The sequence below is a fragment of the Heptranchias perlo genome, chromosome 5 (genome assembly GCF_035084215.1).
Source record: "Heptranchias perlo isolate sHepPer1 chromosome 5, sHepPer1.hap1, whole genome shotgun sequence".
Taxonomy (NCBI): domain Eukaryota; kingdom Metazoa; phylum Chordata; class Chondrichthyes; order Hexanchiformes; family Hexanchidae; genus Heptranchias; species Heptranchias perlo.
The window spans coordinates 46919948-46944184 of NC_090329.1; the positions used below are offsets into that span (position 1 = coordinate 46919948).

At 43.6% G+C, this 24237-nt stretch overlaps 1 protein-coding gene across 1 annotated transcript in view; it reads right to left on the bottom strand.

Annotated features, from left to right (window-relative positions):
• The window catches only part of mfsd2b (MFSD2 lysolipid transporter B, sphingolipid), an 80699-nt gene extending 56835 nt beyond the window's left edge, over positions 1–23864 (bottom strand). The window contains exons 1-3 of the mRNA XM_067985267.1: positions 23727–23864; positions 19846–19971; positions 6258–6382 (exon numbers count right to left, since the gene is read on the bottom strand). Coding sequence (XP_067841368.1) covers positions 6258–6382; positions 19846–19971; positions 23727–23864 — 389 coding nt within the window. The remainder of the gene's footprint in view (positions 1–6257; positions 6383–19845; positions 19972–23726) is intronic.
• Positions 23865–24237: the final 373 nt, after the last annotated feature.

A 24237-nucleotide genomic window follows, 5' to 3' on the forward strand; every position in this document is an offset into this window, starting at 1 on the left:
GCACACAATCGCTATCATAGAATCATAGAATGGTTATAGCACAGAAGGAGGCCATTCGGCCCATGGAATTCGTGCCAGCTCTCTGCAAGAACAATCCAGCTAGTCCCACTCTCCCGCCCTTTCCACGTAGCTCTGCAAATTTTTTCCCTTCAAATACTTATCCAATTCCCTTTTGAAAGCCATGATTGAATCTGCCTCCACCACCCCTCAGGCAGTGCATTCCAGATCCTAACCACTCACAGTATAAAAAAGTTTTTCCTCATGTCGCCTTTGGTGCTTTTGCCAATCACCTTAAATCTATGTCCTCTGGTTCATGACCCTTCTGCCAATGGGAACAGTTTCTCTCTATCTATTCTGTCGAGACCCTTCATGATTTTGAATACTTCTATCAAATCTCCTCTCAATTTTCTCTGCTCTAAGGAGAAAACCCCAGCTTCTCCAGTCTATCCACGTAACTGAAGTCCCTCATCCCTGGAACCATTCTAGTAAATCTCTTCTGCACCCTCTCGAAGGCCTTCACATCCTTCTGAAAGTGCGGAGCCCAGAACTGGACAATACTCCAATTGTGGCCAAACCAGTGATTTATAATGGTTCATCATAACTTCCTTGCTTTTGTACTCTATACCTCTATTTATAAAGCCCAGTATCCCGTAAGTATTTTTAATTGCTTTCTCAACCTGCCCTGTCACCTTCAAAGATTTGTGCACGTATACCCCCAGATCTCTCTGTTCCTGCATCCATCTTAGAATTGTACCCTTTAGTTTATATTGCTTCTCCTTGTTCTTCCTACCAAAATATATCACTTCACACTTTTCTGTGTTAAATTTCATCTTTACTATGCCTTCATCTTCATCTTGGATGGGGGGGTGGAGGAAAGGTGTTGTATGAGATTGCAGTATCTCATCCTCCAATGGAGAGGATGAACCTGATGGGCCTGCTGGTCGTTTCTCACCTTTCTTTTCATATATTCTTCATTATGCTTGCTTTACTGTACTCAGTATGCTGACTACAGTAAGACAACTCAATACTGAACATTGGCCCAGGATTTCCTGGATCTGTGCCATAAGTTACGCCGTTTCATGTCCAGATCTTTCCATTGTGAACTTACTCCAAAATTTCCTAGAAAAGTAATTTGAATACGCCACATTGAGCATAATGGCAAATCAGGGACCTCAGAAGTGCCGCAGCCAAAGGCTTACTCCATCTGCATCAATGAAGCAGATCAATATTGGCATAACTTGAGTCGCAGAAATCTGAATTTCAAATCCTTTCACGATGATGAACTTGATCACTTGCAGAAATTTGTTTGAATTATAGACACACTCAGCTGCTGTATTCAATTTTCAGAAACAATCTAAGTTACAGATTTTGTTTTAACCATTTATTTAGAAGACGACATTAATAATCTACGTTAGTTAAAAAGTCTCAGATTAAACAAATGGGGGGCCGAAATTGGACTTCATATCACCCATTTCTCAGGTGCAAAAAGGTCCAATTTCAAGGGCTATATCCTGCGCCAAAGGGCGCCTGAAATACGTCCAACACCATATTGGCTTGAACGATATTCTAGCATCCCTGGCAGCTGCCTCAAACAGGCATTAGGCACCTTGAATATGCTAATGAAGGGCCCAGTGCCTGATGAAAATGGTCATAAACTGAGTGTAGCATGCGGGGCATGCTCTGCTCAGTTTTTTCAGTTCCTTCTGCGGCCTAACCAATGGTTCTTGAAGGGACTGCTGGGGGCCGCCAACATAGAGGTACGATTTATTCTTTTTAATTTACCTTAATATAGAGCCAGGAGGAGCAGGAGTGCTCTTTCTGGCCACTCAGCACTACTGCGGGTCGCTGCTGACCCACAGTCGGCCCCCTTCTGTTTGCCTCCCCTGCCCCCCAGGACCCAACTGAGGCCGCTGCCAGGCCACAGTTGACCAAATTGTTCCAGAGAAAACCAGCAAGCTGCCTCAGGAGCCCCGACAGGCACCCACAGCTCACTGGAATTATTCTGACGAGGCCCAAAACCCAATTGCAAATGAGCCTCTGGCCTCCATCTTCTGGTGTGCGCTGGGAGTGTGTCGACCATTTCGGGCACAAAAAGAGCCTAAATGTATTTCTCCCTCACTCTAACTTTGAGCAACAGCTATAAAAATAGAAAGCCCATGCAAAGAATTAATTTTTGTGAACCTATTAATGTCATCCCTTTCCCATTTTACCACTTTCAGACCACATCCCCTCTCCAGCATTTTGTATCTATCTGATTAGCACCAGATTCACCTTTCTCTTCCCGCCCCCTTGTTGCTCCTCAATTCCACATGCCCAATACAAAGCATGGGGGTCATTTTAACTTTTAATTTTCATTCCAAATGAAAATCAGGAGATTGTATAATGGGCGGCTGATCTGATAGCGCCAAAACTTAAAATTACCCTCGATAAGCGTTGGGCAATATTGGGACTCAAATACACACAACTTTATAGTTAAGAGACAACTGTGCTACTGGTCCATGCAGTCTAGGCATTCCTAGCCAGAAGAGTGTACTGTAAGTCATCACTATGTAATGCTTCGCCATGAGTAATGTTTGTTATTATTCCAGAAATAGAGAAGTTATGTTGAATTGGTCACTGGGTACCTATACCTCATTACAAGTGTTGGTTATATACAGCACTAAAAGAGGAATCTTATTCTATTTTTAGTTACTGTACAAGGATCTGTGAACCCAGATTAATATCAGGAGAAGTGATGCTCCCAGTGCTATAGCACAAAAAAGCATGATGTTGATTTATATATATTTTTCAAAATATATTATTCCTGTAATGACCTTCTCACAAAAAGAAATTCACTTAATTTTTTTAAGAACCTTCAACCATGGCCCTTTATTTTCTATTATGAGGAACTATGTTCCCAGGCATAAAAGACTAAATAGCAATATCAGCATCAGTAAACCTTTTCAGCCACATTGAAATGCATTTTTTGTGAAATACGAAGGCAGCTTTGCACTGAAGCATAATAAAATGAACACAGAAATGATTCTAACGATAATCTAATTTTTCATACATGACATACATCCTGATGTAAGTTACTGTATTATTTTGATGTATTTTTCAATCATTGAACTACTTTGAACTTTGCTTATTTTACCCTAATGATTACCATCTTTATTTTGAAACAACTGGTGAATGAAGAGTATTGTTGTACTTGCAAAGACATAATGTGTTTGCAATGAATATGATGCGATATATTGCCATTAAAAAGGAAACCACATCATAACATTGATATCCGTCTTTGCTTGGAAATGTACTGTTTAGATGAAAGGGAGTCCCAATATTGCCCAACTCCAAGTCCCTGTTTACATGCCATTGACTGTGAGGCCACCCTGGGATCTGGTTGAATTCTCAGCTGCTTCCACCACTTTTTCACACTTCCTAGTTTGATGGCTACCCCTCATTCCAAGGACACCATCACTGAAGGAACGCATTTCGCAGCATTCCAGCAATTCTGCTGTTAATAAACGATGCTGACAGCTGGATGCGAAAACATAAGAAAACATACTATTCCAAACACATTCACATTTAGCTATTACTACTGGCCTAATCAGAGTTAAATAGGTGGACACAATTAATTTAGATTTCTTTGCATTGAAAGAATTACATGTTTTTATTTCCCCATACCACAGTGATTGCTGCTCACTAGTCTTATTCTGATAACCTTTTTTTGCATTACCGTTTTTTGGTCTACGCTTCTCTTTTTATGTCAATAGCATTTTTCCAATATTTCCACAAAAACACCACTGTCTGCTCCACTGGCTGTTGTGCTGGTTCGAGTGTTTCCGTAGAGCCAACTTATGATTGAGACAGGTGATCTGTTATTTCCTGTGCCCATCAACAACTTGCATTGATTGTGCTTCTCGTGTACTGCATTGAAGGGGCCTGCAGGTCTTATGTCAAAAGAAAGTTCTAATTGGCTGAGAATTGTTATAACCTCAGCCCATTTCCCATAAACTGATTAGTGCACTAACTGCAATTTCAAAAGCTGAAAACCAATAAATTCTCAGGAACTGACTCTATATTCACAAGCGTGCTAAGTGAGATTGGGGACAAAGCCTGATGTGTCAGCCGTGGCTCAGTGTTAGCGCTTTTTGCCTCTGAGTCAGAGGGTCTGTAGGTTCAAGTCTCATTCCAGAGACCTGAGTACAAAATCTGGGCTGACACTTCAGTGCAATACTGAGGGAGTGCGACACTCTTGTCTTTTGGATGAGACGTTAAACCAAGACCCTGACTGCCCTCTCAGGTGGATGTAAAAGATTCCTATTTAAAGAAGAGCAGGGGAGTTCTCCCTGGTGCCCTGGCCAATATTTATCCCTCAACCAATACCTAAAAAACAGATTATCTGGTCATGATCACATTGCTGTTTGTGGGATCTTGCTGTGTGCAACTTGGCTGCCATGTTTACAACAGTGACTACACTTCAAAAGTACAATTGGCTGTAAAGTGCTTTGGGACATCTTGAGATCAAGAAAGGTGCTATATAAATGCAAGTCTTTCTTTCTTTACACAGAGATGACCGTTTTCTTGAGGCAGTCAATGATCATAGGGATAGTCTACAGGAAGCCAACCAGTTATTTTCAAAAATGGTGACAACACAAACTAGAGTAATAAGAGATCTGTTAATCTTACAATAACTTGGGAAATCTTGTAATTAATCATCAGGAACAAACTTAAGAATTACCTCCATGAAATTAATACAGGACATGGTGGTTTACATGGTTTCAGAAGGGGGTGATCCAGCTGGACCAACCTCAATGACTTTTTTGAGGAACTAACACCAAGATGATAGTGTGAAGCCCTGGCACATAATAGCCCTGATTTTTAAAGGCTGCACTGGTGGTGTGGAGGTGCAGGTCGCAAAATCAGACCCCAACCTCACATACCTGAATAACTGTGTTTTGCAAAGCACAATTTCCAGGGATAGAATGAGGCCATGCTAAAAACATGTATGAGACTCACAGCATGGAGAATTTAAATTTGGTCCCAACCTGAATTTCATGTCTTTGAGTGAGACTTCACCCACAACGTGCCCCTCGTCCATATTAAATAGATGCATCAGAAGTCCTGGAACATGATCTCTCAAGTACATGAAAAGAGAGTAAAAGAGAAAGAACCGATCACCAGAGTCGTTGTGTGCCACGGCCTGCGGAAATTGCTGGTGGTATTTTAGAGGGTGAGTCTAATCAGGCAATGCTGACTTTTGATCACCCTGATATGCCTTCTTTTGTGTAGAACCATGTAAAGTGAGGTTATTTCACCTCTTTCTCTCCCTCTGCAATGGAGTTGAGCAAGTGCCAACAAGAGGGCCTGGAGCACCTCTCAGGCAGGCTGACCTGCCTGGCGTCCTCGATATGGCATTCTCTTCTTCCCAGGATGTCAGGTCAAAGGTTTCTCATTGGGAAGAGTGCTGGAGGCAAAAATTTAATAACTATGGACAACTGGCACAAAGGGTTATAAAGGCCTAAAATAACAAAAACAGCCCAGAAGTGGCCTAAGAACATTTACTTTTAACATGCTGTGTCTTTTAAATGGTCTCCCGCCTGAAAGGTCCAATCCTAGCAACCCTGGATGACATGTTTCCTGGGCATGGGTTGGACTTGATGCCCAGCACATCAGCGTTCCATGAAATAGAGGGGGGGACTTCCATGTTCTTTTTACATATTTTAATGACGTTCATGTCTGCTTCAGATTGGAGCTTCCACTGCCCACCTCAAACCTGACCAGAAACTGGTTCTGCTCCTTCTGGCCCCATAAAGAAAACTTTAACATTTATCATCTTGTGCCTCCACTTCTTGCCTGCCAGGTTTACTGAACTGGGTGCCCGACGTGACAGGACCCCAATTTGCATAAATCTCTGAAGTTCCCGCCTGTTTCAGCCGCCTGAAAAAACAGCGGTAAAATGGCCATGGGGCAGGAATGGAGTAGTAAGTGCAATGCTTCCATTTTAACTCCCAGCAGTAACCGGGCGGAGGGAGTTAAAATTTCCTCTTTTGTGTGAAGAAGAACTTCCTCATGTCAGTACCAAATTTATCTTTTATCAGTGTGAACATGTATGAACTTGCCCTAATCTTGTAATTTAATTTAAAGTCATTTTCTGGGTTTACCTTTACCCATAAGAACAGGTGCTTGGAGGAAATCTTCCCATTCCTTGTGTTTGGTCCCAGAAAGTGGAGATCCCCATGTAAATAGGGGCGTAAATATCTATAAAGCTTACTCACCATGGCATTAATCTCCCAATCTTTGTCCATTTGCTTTTACTGATTAAATATCCAACAGCTGGATCAGTAATGGCATCCCAAGCTCTTCCGATGAACAATACTAATGAAGCATGAAATGGAGTTATCTGAAAACAAGAATGAAAAGTATTTTCAACAGTAAGTAGAATGCAGTATTACAGCTAACAGAAAATAAACACAGAGGCTGGGTGAGGGACAGCAGTCCCTTTTCACTTCTTTGACTTGATATTGAATTGACTGATAGCATTAAAGTCTTCCTTCTTGGATGCCTGTAAAGATCCTATGTGAAATCTTAACAATTCCAGTACATTTCCAACGGTCGTTAGTGCACAGAACAAAAACTATATATAATTAAGTAAAAGCTTAGCAGTCACTCAGGGAGGTCACAAGAATGGCTTTTGTGGGAAAATGGAAAAGGGGTGCTCTTCTGAGGCTGGGGTTAAGAAACACTGGCCCAGGATTTCCTGAAAACATGCACCACAATAATGGCTCATCTAAAGCGTACATCATTACAATAGCGCAGATTTTTCAGGAAATTATGGCATGAGTGACTCAGGCCATTACCTACACCACGCCAAAATTTCCCGGGACCCCCTGCGTCGTCCCACCATGACTCTCGGCAAAACAGTGAGAATTTCAATATCAGCTCTGCCCTTCCCTCTAAAATCAATGGCACTGTCCAATTTGCTGGATTAATGCTGCTTTGATCACCACTGCCACTTAGACTGAACTGGACCGGCGCTGGTGACCTGGTAGCGATGTGATTTCATTGCTCCAATGTCTTCTTCCTGAGCTTTGCCGATTTATTTAGCTGATGCAAATATAATTGGCTTTCAGACATACTAGCTGGCCGGTCAGTTTGCTGTTAAAAGGAACTGAATTTTTGTAAACCATTTAATGTTTGTATCGATTCACTGATCTCAGGTCCTTTAACAGTGTTAATCGTTAATTTTAACATAGAATATCGATTCAAATGTGTGTTTCTTTCAGAATTCATATTGATAAATACATGCAATTCCACATCAATGGGATACTGCATCAAGAATTATTTTGTTGAGGGAATAAACGCAAAATTGGTCTATTTAAAGAGTTAAAACGACTATTAGAGATTATGACGGTGCAGCTGCTCCGAATTTAAAGTCAGGGATCACTGAGAAATAAAATGTTAAATAATTACCTCCTGCAGATATTGCATTAAGTTTTTAATATATTTCCCCTGAAAAACACAGGATCCGTGCTTTGAAATGAATTTGCCCACTAACATCTGAAAACCATTATAATTAAGAAGCCTTTAATTAGCTCAGGTACCTGCAGCCACACGTGGTGCCCATATTATACCCAAGAATTATATTTCCACAACTTTAGAAAACAAAGTAAACAATCTAACAGATTCATGGTAACTTCACAAAATTGGAATTACAGGGTGATTACGTGCTTTTATAAACCAGAATAAAAAATGGATGAATACTGCGATACTGTTCAACTGATTGAAATTGGAATTGATAGCAAACATTTCTTAATGGCTATTGGCTGCACTGCTTGCGAATCGCCACTATCCTCACTGTAGCGTCTTTTAATCAGCTTTCCAACAACTTTTGGTGTAAATTCGCCACTGGAGGATCGAGGCACGCAACAGTTTAACTTATGGTGTTTGGGATCAAATGCACCGTTCCAGGAAATTCTGAGCCACTGTTGGAAAAATGCAGTTACTGGGTGTCAGTGTGTGCCTTTCCAGATGGAGGTGGTTTAGTACCTCCTAATGCTGGGTCAGGAGATTGCAGTCTTAAAGGGAGTGCCATTATTATCTGTAGAATTTTGGATTGCCCATTATTCATTCCGATTTTTTGTATTGTTTTCATTGCTTTTGTTACTGCTTTCAGTTGTGGCCTAGTTTTTGCACTTAGAAAATTATTTGATCGATTCACTGATCTCAGGTCCTTTAACAGTGTTAATCGTTAATTTTAACATAGAATGTCGATCCAAATGCGTGTTTCTTTCAGATTTCATATTGATAAATGTACTCAATTCCAAATCAATGGGGTGCTGCATCAGGAAATATTTTGTTGAGAGAAAAATGCAAAATTGGTCTATTTAGAGAGCTAAAACAACTATTTGAGAACATGGGCATGGTTTTAGCCCCCAAGATTGGGTGGGTTGGGTTGGGTCGGGGGGTCAGAGAAAACGATGTTTTCCGGAGACGGAATGAATTTTGGCTCCAAGCCGCTGACTTTCGCCTCTGACCCAGACGCATCTGGGTCCGCGCGTGCTTCAGGAAGGTGAACGTCCCGCCGGCAATTAAAGCCGATGGGCCGATATATAAACCAACAGCACTGTGGGAGAACCGTCACCACACGGACTGCAGCGGTTCAAGAAGGCGGCTCACCACCACCTTCTCGAGGGCAATTAGGGATGGGCAATAAATGCCGGCCTTGCCAGCGACGCCCACATCCCATGAACGAATAAAAAAAAAATTAAGAGACTTAAAGTAGTTAAAGTGTTTAATTTTTTGTGGATTGAGGCAGGGAAATGGTTTTAACTCTGCCTCAACGTGACTCCCATGGCCTCTGAAATATGTCATGGAAACGGAAGTGAGTTGCAGCCGGCAGCCATTTGGACCTTTAAACCAGTGATTGACAACTGGGGATAAAAGGTGAGTTTTTGCGGAAGGGCAATCAGTTCACTCAGACAAACCTTTGGCTGGGACTTCTTTGTTTTTAGACTGGGATTACTTTGTTCACACTCAGAATTCTTGTGTTCACACATCTTTACCTACATTTTGGACCCCCTCAAACTGACAACATCAGGATGGGGAACACAATGGATCTATTCAGCACTACATCTGAGAAGGAGGCACATCACCATCTGCGGCAGGCACGGTGTGCAGTTCTGGAACTTGCAGCTCCACAAGACAAAGATGCGCCACAAGGACCTGCAGAAGAGCAGAGAGGAGAACAACAGAGGGGCCGAGGTCACAGGAGGCACTACCCACATGAGAGGGTGTACAGGCAGAGGCTGAGCTTCCTGGACCTCTCTGAGGAGCAGTGCCTATGCAGGCTCACATTGAGTCGCCAGGTGGTGACAGACATCTGCACCCTCCTTCATGCAGAGCTGCTCCCAACTGGTCCTGGTGGCCACGCATTGCCTTTTGCAGTTAAAGTCACCACTGCCCTCAATTTCTTCACCTCTGGATCCTTCCAGGGCGCCACCGGTGACATCGCTGGAGTCTCTCAGTCGTCTGCACATAAGTGTATGGCTTGTTTGCCAGGGCATCCAACTATGTCAACTTCCCCTGTGATGACATCAGCCAGACTGAGAGGGCAGTGGGTTTCCACTCTATGGCTGGCTCCCCACTGGTACAGGGCACAATTGATTGCACACACGTAGCAATCCGAGGACCTGCACATGAGCCAGGACTGTTCATCAACCGAAAGGGTTATCTCTCCATAAATGTGCAGCTGGTTTGGGACCACCGGAAGAGATTTCTGCAGGTGTGTGCCAAATTCCCTGGCAGCTGCCATGATTCCTTCTTTCTGCGTGAATCAAACATCCCGGCCCTCTTCCACGCACAAAAAAGACTTAAGGGCTGGCTCCTTGGAGATAAGGGATACCCCCTGCAGAAGTGGCTCATGACACCTCTGAGAAACCCCACCAACAAGGCACAACAGCATTGCAACAACAGTCACATCTCCACCAGGTCTGTCATTGAACAAGCCATAGGATTAGGGGTCGCCCGTTTAAGATGGAAATGAGGAGGAATTTCTTCTCCCAGAGGATCGTGAATCTTTGGAATTCTTTACCCCAAAAAGCTGTGCAGGCTGAGTCACTGAATACATTCAAGGCTGAGTTAGACAAATTTTTGATCAGCAAGGGAGTCAAAGGATATGGGGAAAGGGCGGGAAAGTGGAGTTGAGGTAAAAATCAGATCAGCCATGATATCATTAAATGGCCGAGCAGGCTCAAGGGACTGAATAGCCTTCTCCTGCTCCTATCTCTTATGGCCCAATGGTCTCTTATAGGATTGCTCAAGATGCACTTCAGGTGCCTGGATCGATCTGGGGGAGCCCTTCAGTACGCGCCAGTGAGAGTGTGTAGAATAAAAATCGTTTGTTGCTTCCTGCACAACATCGCTCAACAGAGAGTGTTACCAGTGGGTGAGGTTCCATGCGCCCATGAAGCATCAGCATCCGCATCTGCCATCAACATTGAGGAGGAGGCAGAGGAGCAGGATGAAGATGGGGAAACCATCGGCTGAGCAGCGGCTCACCTGGCTGCTCTTGATGCCAGGTGAGCCACTGGTGTTGGTGATATTTGATAGATTCTCATAAGGATATTGCAAAGTGAAGATAGTCAAGTACTCAGACCACCTGGAAAATGACCACAACACCAGCCCACCCCACCTGGTTGCACAACACACTCCTACAACCACATAGACACCCAATGTAAACTTGCCCAATTGGTGACATGAAGGCTAGCCATTCATGATGAAGCACATGAAAGGGCGCTTTCAAAGAAGAGACTCAAGAATGAGCAAGACGAGGCAGTGGTGGTGAGAATTATAACATTTAATGTGCATTTAACAAAAAACAAATATAAATGAAAACATCACATTCTCTCACTCGCCTTTGTGCATACCATTTGTGATCACAAAACCTCACAGTTCCTCTTCCTACCGCTTATACATGGTGCATCCCATGTGGCAGGCTGCTCAGATTCATGATCTGACTCCTTAGATGCTTTCGGCCTACGACCTCTGGGTTTTGGAGCCTGTGAGGACCCTGCCAAAGACTGCTCCACCTGCACATGTGCAGGGGCAGACCCGGACATCGGGAGAGGCGGCAGCATTGCGGGTACTGGTTGAGAGGGGGGCAACGGGTGAGACATGGGAGCGCTTTGAGTGGAATCCCCACTTCCATTTCCCCTTTCACCATCATCCCTCTCCTGGGCCAGCGCCACATCACTCCCACCACTGTTGGACAGCAGGCTGATGAGGAGATATGATGCTTTCTAAGGCTACGGATGAAGTTTCTGTCTGCCTGTTTAAGGCGGCAGACATGTTGGCCGTTGTTATGGCCTGAATGGATTCATTTGAGATCCATGCTTGAAGCTCAATGGAGGCTGCCATTCCTCCATCGAAGACATTCCCGCACTTATCTGCGCCACCAATCCACAAGCGATGGAGTTGGACTCCTCCATCCTATCCGCTATTGTAGAGAGTGTGCGTGGCACTTTTTCCATTACCTCACAAAGGTGCATCTGTACCTTAATCATTCTCAATTTCAACGATGTCCCCTGGAGTTCATCATCTGAGTCCAGCTGAGCAGAGCTTGGAGAGGAGTGCAGCCCCCAATGCGGACTCTCCACAGCTGCCCCTGCCACCAGTGTAAACTCGTGCATACATGTGAGTGTTGAATCACCAGGTGACAACCCAACTCTCTGCTTAACAGGACCCACTGAAGTGCAAGTATCTGCACTGGTGCATGGCTGGATGTGATGTGACGGTGCACCCTCAGAGGAATGGAGCTCCTCGAGGAATCGTCTTCTTCCATGGCGCCTGCCTCGTCATCAATCCTTGAAGGCCTGGGAAGAGAACATATTAAGAATCATTGCATAAGTGATGTTGCGATGAGCATCCTGAGGTGTGCAATAGGTCAATCATTGATAACATCAATTCATGTTGTGTGTGAGGAGTGTTAAAGTTCTGTCACCAGACGTTTGCAAGGTTTCTGTCTCGGCATCCCTGATGGCTAGACACTCCACTGTTCCACTCAGCTCCAAGGCCACCTCCCCCACCTCTGTGAGGTCCACTATTTGTGCTGGCCCCCCTCCAGTCCTCATCCTCGCCCTTGCATTTTGCGCTCTCTTCTCCTATAAGGGGAGAAAGTACTGACATGTGAGTGAGTGAGGGTGACGGGGTCACCCGATGGATGAATTGCTTTGTGTGAGGCTGATAATTAAAGAGATGCATACTACCAAATTGATCACACTGCATCAGGATTAGGGTGAATGGGAGTGGTGGATGCACAAATGGAGAGGTGAGGAAGTGCACAGAAAGTGAAGATCACCTGACACTGAGCTTTAAGTGGGCGTGAGGAGTGATGTGATGGATGATGCCTCGAAGGGCAGAGTGTGAAGGGGGGGGTGCTGTACACCACAGATTGCAGGTGAATCAGTAACTGTACTCACTTTTCCTGACCTGGTTAAGTCATTGAAATGCTTCATGCACTGCACTGGTCCGGGGGACGTCGGTGCTGCTGATTACCTCCACTGCCACCTAGAGCCAGGCCTTCTTGGTGGCAGAGGCAGGGCGCTTCCTCCCATCAGCCAGGTACGGCATCTCCCCCCTGCTCCTCACCCCGCCAGTTGCAACTCAAGTGTGGAGTCACTGAACCGGGGTGCTGGCTTTCTCTTCTGTTGCTCCAACTTTGTAAATGTTTTCTTTCTCCCACAAAAGCCATGTTTGCAATGGCCCTTTAAATATTCCAGCTGCCAGTATGCCTGCTGTCCAGCATGGGGACACCAAACCCAGAAGCCATATTAAGGGCCTTCAATTAAGTTGCGATTGCGTGCAAAAAAGTAGGGAAATTTTTATCGGGTTTCCCACGTGCACATTGACCTCCCCCCCGCTGAGATCCCGCCGCCATATTAAAATCATGCCCCATAAAGCTGCAGCTGCTCTGAATTTAAAGGCAGATATCTGAGAAATAAATTATTAAATAACTACCTCCTGCAGATATTGCTTTAAGTTTTTTATATATTTCCCCTGAAAAACACAGGATCCGTGCTTTGAAATGAATTTGCCCACTAACATCTGAAAACCATTATAATTAAGAAGCCTTTAATTAGCTCAGGTACCTGCAGCCACACGTGGTGCCCATATTATACCCAAGAATTATATTTCCACAACTTTAGAAAACAAAGTAAACAATCTAACAGATTCATGGTAACTTCACAAAATTGGAATTACAGGGCGATTACGTGCTTTTATAAACCAGAATAAAAAATGGATGAATACTGCGATACTGTTCAACTGATTGAAATTGGAATTGATAGCAAACATTTCTTAATGGCTATTGGCTGCACTGCTTGCGAATCGCCACTATCCTCACTGTAGCGTCTTTTAATCAGCTTTCCAACAACTTTTGGTGTAAATTCGCCACTGGAGGATCGAGGCACGCAACAGTTTAACTTATGGTGTTTGGGATCAAATGCACCGTTCCAGGAAATTCTGAGCCACTGTTGGAAAAATGCAGTTACTGGGTGTCAGTGTGTGCCGTTCCAGATGGAGGTGGTTTAAGAACATAAGAACATAAGAACATAAGAAATTGGAGCAGGAGTAGGCCAATCGGCCCCTTGAGCCTGCTCCGCCATTCAATAAGATCATGGCTGATCTGATCCCAACCACAAATCTAAAGAACACAAGAAGTCGGAGCAGGACCCGGCCACATAGCCCCTGGGCCCTCTCCGCCACCCACAGGGCATTGACCGATCCGAACTCAGCTTTATGTCCAATTTCCTGCCCGCTCCCCATAACCCCTAATTCCCTTTACTTCTAGGAAACTGTCTATTTCTGTTTTAAATTTATCTAATGATGTAGCTTCCACAGCTTCCTGGGGCAGCAAATTCCACAGACCTACCACCCTCTGAGTGAAGAAGTTTCTCCTCATCTCAGTTTTGAAAGAGCAGCCCCTTATTCTAAGATTATGCCCCCTAGTTCTAGTTTCACCCATCTTTGGGAACATCCTTACCGCATCCACCCGATCAAGACCCTTCACAATCTTATATGTTTCAATAAGATCGCCTCTCATTCTTCTGAACTCCAATGAGTAGAGTCCCAATCTACTCAACCTCTCCTCATATGTCCGCCCCCTCATCCCCGGGATTAACCGAGTGAACCTTCTTTGTACTGCCTCGAGAGCAAGTATGTCTTTTCTTAAGTATGGAGACCAAAACTGTATGCAGTATTCCAGGTGCGGTCTCACCAATACCTTATATAACTGCAGCAATACCTCCTTGTTTTTATATTCTATCCCCCTAGCAATAAAAGCCAACATTCCGTTGGCTTTCTTGATCACCTGCTGCACCTGCATACCAACTTTTTGATTTTCTTGCACTAGGACCCCCAGATCCCTTTGTACTGCAGTACTTTCCAGTCTCTCGCCATTAAGAAAATAACTTGCTCTCTGATTTTTCCTGCCAAAGTGCATAACCTCACATTTTCCAATATTATATTGCATCTGCCAAATCTCCGCCCACTCACCCAGCCTGTCTATATCCCCTTGCAGGTTTTTTATGTCCTCCTCACTCTCTACTTTCCCTCCCATCTTTGTATCATCTGCAAATTTTGATATGTTGCACTCGGTCCCCTCCTCCAAATCGTTAATATAGATTGTAAAGAGTTTAGTACCTCCTAATGCTGGGTCAGGAGATTGCAGTCTTAAAGGGGGTGCCATTATTATCTGTAGAATTTTGGATTGCCCATTATTCATTCCGATTTTTTGTATTGTTTTCATTGCTTTTGTTACTGCTTTCAGTTGTGGCCTAGTTTTTGCACTTAGAAAACTATTTGCAGCCTCCTACTTTTCATCTGTGTCTTGTTGACAGCTACAATTTATGTTGCCACAAACACAATACTGACTGTCAGCATCCCACTAGGTTTTTGATGGTTTTGTAGTATGTTCTGAGGAGGCATGAAAGGGTTTACACCTGAGGTGGGCATGCCTCACCCACCTTTACATAACCACCTTTGTCTATGGATCAAGGTGCATCTACCTACACATGTCTGCCTTCTCTGCCTATGCTTCACAAGGAAGGCAGTCACAGAAAACATGCTATCTCCCTTTGAGCTAGACCTTCAGTCAAGTTTCACAACAGGAAAGGTGATCACAGATTGAATTTCCTTTTTACTGGATCCTTTCAAACAACAGCAGGAAATATATACTAATTTTCACAACTGATGTATCAAGCAAGTGCAGATGTCTTGTTTACCCAGGCTAACTCCTTCATCAAAAATCCCCATGGAAAGCAGCCAGCAATACGGGAGAGCAGTGCAATCTTTCGGTGTCGTTGGATTCCCCAAACTGCAGGGCATGATTGTTGGCACACATGCGGCCATTGAGACCCTTGGAGATATGCAGCCAGAAGGCCATGATTGCACTCAGATCTCCTGGGGGAAACCTAAAGAGGAAAGAGAAAACTCACCTGCCCATTATCGACCTGTCCCCTAGGAGCTCTGTAGGCCCTCGGTTACTGGGGCTCCAGGAGCAGGCCATAATGCCACGTTTCACTGGGCATCCCTGTATTGCACTCGGTGAACATTGCACTAGAAAGTGAGACAGGAGGCTGGGAATGCCTCTTTCAACCTCATTTGTATGCCTGTGATGGGCCTGTGCTTCTCCAGGGAAGCCCTGGAAATCCCATGGCAACATAAAAGCAGCAGAGACCTAGAAAAACAAGTCTTCACCACATTTTCCTGACCAACGAGCCCAGCAAATGGGCATTCCTGAAGGCAAAGGTCAAGAAAATCAGGCCCAATCTGTGTCATGCTGCTGTGATGCAGTGTATGCCTGTGCATGAGTGAGTGTGTGAGTGGGGAGAGAAAGAATTATAAGCAAAGAATGGTACAGGCCCTGAGTTTGGGGGAAGCCTCCAACCTTCCCTTCTTCCCACCCCGGTACAGCTTTTCGACTCCAGAATTTGGATGATGCTCTCCTTATAGGGAGTCAATGGATGGTAATTGAAAGAGCCCCATCTGGTCCACATTTGTTCCCATCTGTTATGTATGACCTTTTCCTCTAAACAGATATAAAATATACGTATGTTGGCATTTGGAAGAGCAGAGAGAGTTGTCACCCAATTGCCAAGACTTGTGTGAGTCCACGAATTTACAGCATGAAAGTAGCTTGTGTTGACAGTGTACTTGGTAATTCTAACTTAAAAAATGCAAGTGCAACATTAAAAGCATATTTCTGTGCCACAGCAAGGTGGTACAGCCATGTGCGTGTGCCAACCAGCTAAAAGGTTGCCTGAGTGCCTTGCATGCATCTCAATGAAGCAGTACCAAGGTGATAGTGAACTCTTGTTGACATTCATTGTAATGTCATATACTAAAAATATGGATATTGTACCTAGTTAAGAGTCCAGAAACTCGACATAGGACACCGATTCATTCAGCCATCTCTGCCCTAATTGGAGGTTGCCCCTTTGCTTCAAACAGGGCAACCTTCCTTTGCAGCACCTCCTGAAGTAAAACTTCCTGAGCTGCATCCTTAAAATGAGCAGTCTTGCTCCTAACCCTACTTACTGCCATCCTGAATTGTTATCAGCAAAACTTTCAAATTGGAAATGTAGCTCACCAGATATCCCGGCCTCACACCCAGGATGTATAAATGGCATGTGGCACGCAAATGGCATGTCGGCCTTTATTGCAAGGGAGTTGGAGTACAAGAGTAAAGAAGTCTTGCTACAATTACACAGGGCTTTGGTGAGACCACACCTGGAGTACTGTGTACAGTCTTGGTCTCCTTTTCTAAGGAAGGATATACTTGCCTTGGAGGCGGTGCAACGAAGGTTCACTAGATTGATTCCTGGGATGAGAGGGTTGTCCTATGAGGAGACGTTGAGTAGAATGGGCCTATACTCTCTGGAGTTTAGAAGAATGAGAGGTAGATGCTGAGAGGTTGTTTCCCCTGGTTGACAAGTCTAGAACTAGGGGGCATAGTCTCAGGATAAGGAGTCGGCCATTTAAGACTGAGATGAGGAGGGATTTCTTCACTCAGAGGGTTGTGAATCTTTGGAATTCTCTACCGCAGAGGGCTTTGGATGCTGAGTCATTGAGTATATTCAAGGCTTAGACAGATAGATTTTTGGACTCTAAGGGAATCAAGAGATATGAGGATCAGACAGGAACGTGGAGATGAGGCCGGTGATCAGCCATGATCTTACTGAATGGCAGAGCAGGCTCGAGGAGCCGTATGGCCTACTCCTGCTCTTATTTCTTATGTTGTTATGAGGCTCCCTGTGCTGGGAGGATATGCTGATTATTATATTGAGTTAGCCTCACAAAATAATGCGAGGTCAGCTCTCCACACAACTTCCATGCCATATATTGTGGTCCTGTCAACAGTGTGACAGGACTGCATAATTGGTTCCAATGTTTGGAAGACAAAAATAAAATGGTCCTGAAAATGTGCAATATCCTGCATAGGCATACCAACTGGAACTATGTAGGTACATGCTATGTAGGTAGACTTCTGATCAGTTAGTTATATAATAGTGCACATAAACACATAGGGCCGCAAAGGAAAACACAGAGCCAATCATCACTGCCCCAGGACATCAGTGATGGAATTCTTCAGGAAAGCGTCATTGGCCAAACCATCTTCAAATGTTTCATCAATGACCTTCCCTCCATTATAATGTCTGAAGTGAGGCTGATCGCTGATGATTCCACTGTGTTCAGTTACATTCGCAACTTCACAGATGATGAAGCATCCTATACCAGCCTACAGCAAAACCTGGATAACATCCAGGCTTAGACTGACAAATGGCAGGTAACATTTACACCACAACAGTACCAGATAATAACCATCCCCAACAAGAAAACACCCACCCACCATGACCTACAATGGCACCACCATCACTGAGATCTCCACCACCAATATTCTGGGAATCACCACTGAAACTTAACTGGACCAGTCATATCAAGTGGAGCAACCACATCAACAACATTACTAAAAGAGCACAGGAGAGGCTGGGTAAACTGCGATGAGTGGCACACCTCCTGACCCATCAAAGCCTCTCCATCATCGATGAGGCTCAAATCAGGTGTGTGATGGAATTCTCACCACTCAACTGGAGCTGCAACAAGACTCAGGAAGCTCAACACCATCCAAAACAGAGTAGTCCATTTGCTCGGCACTTCCACTACTGGACTTAATATCCATCCCCTCTACCACCAGTGCACTGTGACTGTGGTATGTATCAGAATGCATTGCAACAACTGACCAAAGTTACTTCAATGCACCTCCAAGCCCCATGACCTCTACAAACAAGAAGGACAAGAACAGCAAGAGCATAGGGAAACCATCACCTCCAGTTCCCCTGTCAAGTTACACACCATCCTGACTTGGACATTTTTCACTGCTCCGTTGCTGGGTCAAGATTCTGGAATTCCCTACCTTCAGCACAAGGACTTAAGAATTTCAAGGAGAAGTCCCATCACCATCTTCTGAGGGTAACCAGGAATGGGCAGTAAGTGTGGCTTTGCCAGTGTCACCTACATACCAAGAACAACTTTTTAAAAAGGGCCTGAAAAACTGTCAGTTCTACTCCTCCATGAGCAGTATGAAATTATAATTTAAAAATGCTTGACACTGAGTACTAGAAGACATCAGGACAGAAGGCAGTGCGGTAGTGTGGTGTACTGGTGCTTCAAAACACTGTTCTGTACAGCGGCAAAATATGGTTTTACACCTGCAATTCCCAATACAGCAAATTCACAATTTCATGCTGTACCATGGGGACGATCCAACTGGAGATCAAAGGGTTAATTTTATTAATTTGTACTCCTAATGCAGAGCTTCCCCCACTTGGAGAGCATTTTGGGAATTTAGGTACATGCCCAGTGGACAAAGCTCCATGTCCCCGGGATTGCAGGCTTGTGAAAGAGTATTTCTGTGAGGAGAAGGGAAAAATAACCACTGGAATCACCATGGATCATTACCGTGCACCTCCCAGTGGTCATATGAGTAAGCAGCCTGAGCAAACTCTCTGTTGCAATATGGTGCAGGAAGCCGTAAGAGGATTGTTGAAGAGAAAGTACAGACTCAAATAGAGGAATCTACTGTACAGCAAAGAATATAATAAATCTTTGCAGTGAATTACTGCTCAAACAGGCCCCCAGTTCCAGACCTTGTTTAAAATAACACATCCATGAACTAAATAGAATACTGTCTCATTGATTTAATACTATTGTTTGCAACTGCTATACCTCATATGAGCCCACACACTTCACTGTCTTATCACACTGCATATCATTCGCTGTCACGGAATAAAATACTATAGCAATCCTCAATTGGGTAAAAGCCTTTTCAATTGAAAACTGTTTGTTCACTTCTCTATTTTAATGGTAATAGAAGCATCTGTGTTGTATAATTTTTGTTTCCATTAAAATAGCAGTGCTTGTTTCAATTGAGTCAGAATCACCGGTTGTGTTGCTATTTGTTTGGCTCAATAAATGTTTTCTTTCTAAAAGGATGACAAACGGTTCATTGGGATGAATAGTGTATTGCTGACTCTGTAAAAGCATGCATTTTTGAATCCATTTGGACATTAGAACCAGGGTTTTGTGACCATGGTTTTACTTACAATGTGAACCTTTGTCAATTTATGTCACACTACCAATTCAGGGACAGTGAGTGAACTCTCCAGTTAAACTTTTGAACTAAATATAACCCCGATGTGACTGCTAGCAACTTCTTTCGGTAACAGTAGGTAACAGTTCTCAAAAATAAAATAAATATATTTCTAACAGCTATTTTCTGCAGTTCTCTCCTCTGCTAAATGTACCAACCTGTGCTACATCAAGTAGATAGATTTGCAAGTAGAATCCTATTACGCTTCCAACCACCTCATATGGAGCACCTCCAATTGCAAAACATAATTTGCTGCATATAGTCAGTTTTTTTGCTACTTTGGCCTAAAACAGACAAATTTAATTATTACCATTATTGCTGTAACCAACTTTGGAAAACTTAAACAGTACAATTGTTATAAAGGATATACAATACATCAATGGCTCAGTGTGTAAAGTAACTGCATTTTATGGCATTAAGTCAGGTAGACCAGGTTCAGTCCCCAATCTGTGCTAAGTAAGGTTGATAGTGGGGAGATAGCTATAATTGTCCTCAGTATCCCTGGACTACACCTGGATGTACATGTGTACACCAATTGATAGAATTTGGCCTAGTTGTGAACAAACCCCCTCCCATGGTCAAATTGCCTGTCAACATTTGCTGGCCAGGCATTTTTACATATGAGGAAAAGCCACTGGGGTGGTACACTGGAGGGCCACAGCTGCCTACTGATTCACAGGCCAACCTTAGTCACACCTTCAGGTGAGGAGGCAAAAAGGGAGACAGTCAGATAAGAACCAGAAGTAGAGAAAAATGCACATATTATTTATTCAAAATTGGAAGTGAGGTGGCTAAACCCCACCAATTCAAGGCTATAAAACAATATAATCAAAAAAACAGTATTCTCTTAGTAAGTCTGTTATCAACAATTCCTGTGTAAAACAGCATTGCAGCTGAGATCAGTAATTCAGCTGACATAAAGATATTTTCAACTGTTATACTCATGAGCAGAAAACACTAGAAGCAGCACAATGTTGATGAAAGGGTAAAGGGATAATAGGAATTGAAGCTATTTGTCATTGTGTAATGCAATACGTCTCAGCTTCTACATCAAAGAGGAAGTCTCAACATCAGGACACATTTTTTAAAATATCAATTGATTACTCACACCATGACTTTCAGTCACAGAGCAGGAAAGTGTAAGGCCCAGATATTTGATGGCGCTGTGCCCATTTTACAGGTGTAAAACAGGCACCTAAGAGTCCCCATGTAGATAGAGGCATATGCAAATTGGGGGCCCAACACCAGTTTCAGGCCCCTTTGCCAAATTGGACTGTGAATGACCACATCAAGCGCCATGCATGCTGTGGTCAGATTTTTAAGGCACTCAGCAGCCAAACCAGCAGTCCTTAAATGGATTGCTGGAGCCTGCCATTCGAAAGGTAAGTTAAAAGTTTTTTACTTACCTTACTGATGAGCCAGGAGGAGCAGGAATGTTCCTCCTGGCTCCACATTAAAACCGCGGGCCACTGCCTGCCACCACATGATCCCCCCACCCGATTGTCTCCCCTCCCCTCCCGGACTCTTCTGAGGCCCTTCATCAGTGTCCGAACTGGCCAATCTTGCTGTTTGACCCCACAACTGGCGAGCTGCCTCTAGGGCCCACAGCCCTCCTAATGAAGCCGATGGACCAAGTTGCCGTGGTCCTGCCACCAGCGGATCACACCCCGATTTCCTTGTGTCTTCAATTTCCTTGTACTGTAATTGCACCCTTCAAACTAATTTCTCAGGAAATCCTGTTCCTCCAGTTCTTATTTCATTGTCTTTTTTCTTGAATTTAATTTTTGATTTGATTGTGGGTGCACTGCTGTAGGAAAAATACAATGAAAGAAACATAAAAAAGAAAGAAAATGAGACTATTTTTCCATGGGAGTATTCCCATAGAATACAGTACAATTAATGTGGTGCATTTTCTGATTTGAATTTTAGCAATGCACTGTAGCAACAACATGCACTGGGATACATCTCTCCTCCTATAAGTCTCACCTTAAAATCTACCTCTTTGACCAAGCTTTTGGTCACCTGTCCCAATATCTCTTTATGTGGTTCAGTGTCAAATTTTCTCTGATTACACTCCAGTGAAGTGCCTTGGGACATTTTTACTATGTTAAAGTTGCTATATAAATGCAAGTTGTTGTTGTATTAGTTAGTACCTCTCCTTGATAAAAGTGAGTCCTGATACTTAATATGGCAGAAATAGTGTACGGTTTTGCCAATTTTCTCCCCTCCATGTGCTGACTCTTACTGGTATCTCCGGTATTTCAGCCAAGCGGCTTAGACAATGTGTGTTAGCAGACTATAAGACTGCATGGAGCATCACAGCTAAGTCTAATCCTGTTCTCAAAAAACATTTACACAAGGACAAGCACATTTTCCAGTTTGAGTCATTGAATGTCAATCAGGAGAAGGAACCCTGGCTGATTTTTCCTCTCTGCTGAGACCAATTGATAGCATCCTTATTGCCCAGCTGAAATCAGTTAACTGAGCACAGGCCAGAAATTGAATCTGGGATCTAGATTGCATGGTTTAGTGCCACACCGAGCAGTATCTGTACTCACCAGCCATCATGAAGCCAGAAATGTACAACCAATGGAATACTAAGCTTTGCCACAAGCATTACTCAAGCAGGTGGCCAATTGTGAAGAAATCCTATCACTAGTCTGAACATGGCTGTACTCTACTGCAGTTCAGATGTTAATATATTGGATACATGAATCTTTCTGAGATTCCTGAACACTTGAATGCTGGCCCCAAAATTCTGATGTTGTTTTGTGTGGCAAAATTATGTTCATTACAATTGATATATAGAATACAGACAATCAGCAAATATGGGGAAAACTGTTAAAATTTTAAAAATGTGTCCTGATGTTCAGACTTCCTCTTTGATGTAGAAGCTGAGACATACTACATAATGTACCTATTTATCATGTAATTAAACTATAAAACAGTATCAGCACCACAGTGCCACCCCTCCCCTCACCATTGGCAGTGGCTCTGGATTTCTGTGCCCAGTTGCTGTGAGGAACATGGCCAATGGAATCTGATCACCTTGTCGATGTGACATGAGCCTTTGCACAGCACATCTTGGGGGTAGAGTAACAGAATTGCTGGGGGAATGACTTATTATCTTTCCAGAAAAACCTGGCATCTGCCTGCTTTCCAAGTTGGCATTTATCTTTTCTGATCAGGTAAGTGGCTTATTTAACAGTCGATAACGTGTACGGCTATTTCTTAGCCTCACTTTACCACTGATATGCCAACTGGAAAGTGAACATCTGTATCGCTAACGTGCTGCGATACGGTCGGTTTACACACACACTCGGAGCTCTACACCACTGCCTCAAACAGCTCAACAGGTCACATTCTGCACCAGAACGTATGAGATCTTAGCACGGGCAGTACAAGAATGAAATGAAATTATACATTCAACTCCCAATATTACCTTAGAGAAAATACCGACTTAACTAGGGGATTTTTAAATTTGGGGATTGATGAACGTCTCCAGCCCCCTCACCAACCCCCCTCAAAGAGGAGCACTGGAGAGATAAGTAACAATAATTAATAAGTCATCTCTCCATTGTGAAGCCCACAACATATCAGTGTATGTTAAGGAGAGATGAAAGTATTTGACACGCCTGCTGTCCTTTATGAGTTGTCATCCTTCTCTCTCAGATTTTCCAAATTGTTCGACGCTCAGACTTTTTAATAGTTTGTTGTTTTCTCAAATATGTGGATGCAATAATGATTTGAAAATATACTGCGTTATAAATGTAAGTCGTTGTTGTGCATAAGGGAGAATCTATCATCTCAAAAGCTAAAATCAAATAAGGCACGCAATGCTTTCTTACACAGAATCGAATAAAGTCCGATCAATTATTAATAGTCTTAATATCAGCCCCTCTATCTGTAGAGTTACAGACTGCGCACTTTACTGACATATCTCTTCAGGGCTGTCGTTTCAGAAAGATCAAAGTATTTACCTTTTCCGATTGCGGATTGGCCTCGCAGTTAATATATTTTATTAATACGTGTTTTGTACCTTCGGAAGCTTCTTCCTCTCCGTGAGCCATTTCGCTGACCATATATCGGTGGCGCTGTCCCACTGCCCCGACTCTGCTCGGCATTCACTGCCACCCTTCTCCCGCCTCTGCAACGCAGCCCGTAGGCACTCGGCCATATCCAGTTCATGCAGGTAAACACACACTATCCGCCTATAATACACACTGTCCTCCTATCACACACACTGACCGACACACTGTCCGCCTATCATACCCACCGACTGCCTATAATACACACTGACCGCCTATAACACACACTGACTGCATATAATATGCACTGTATCATAGTATCATCCTACCTTACAGCACAGAAGGAGGCCATTCGGCCCATCCAACCTGTGCAACTCTTTGATAGAGCTATCCAATTAGTCCCACACCCCTGCCCTTTCCCCATAGCCCCTTGTAATTTTTTTCCCTTCAAGTATTTGTACAATTCCCTTTTGAAAGTTACTATTGTATCTGCTTCCACCACCCTTTCCGGCAGTGCATTCC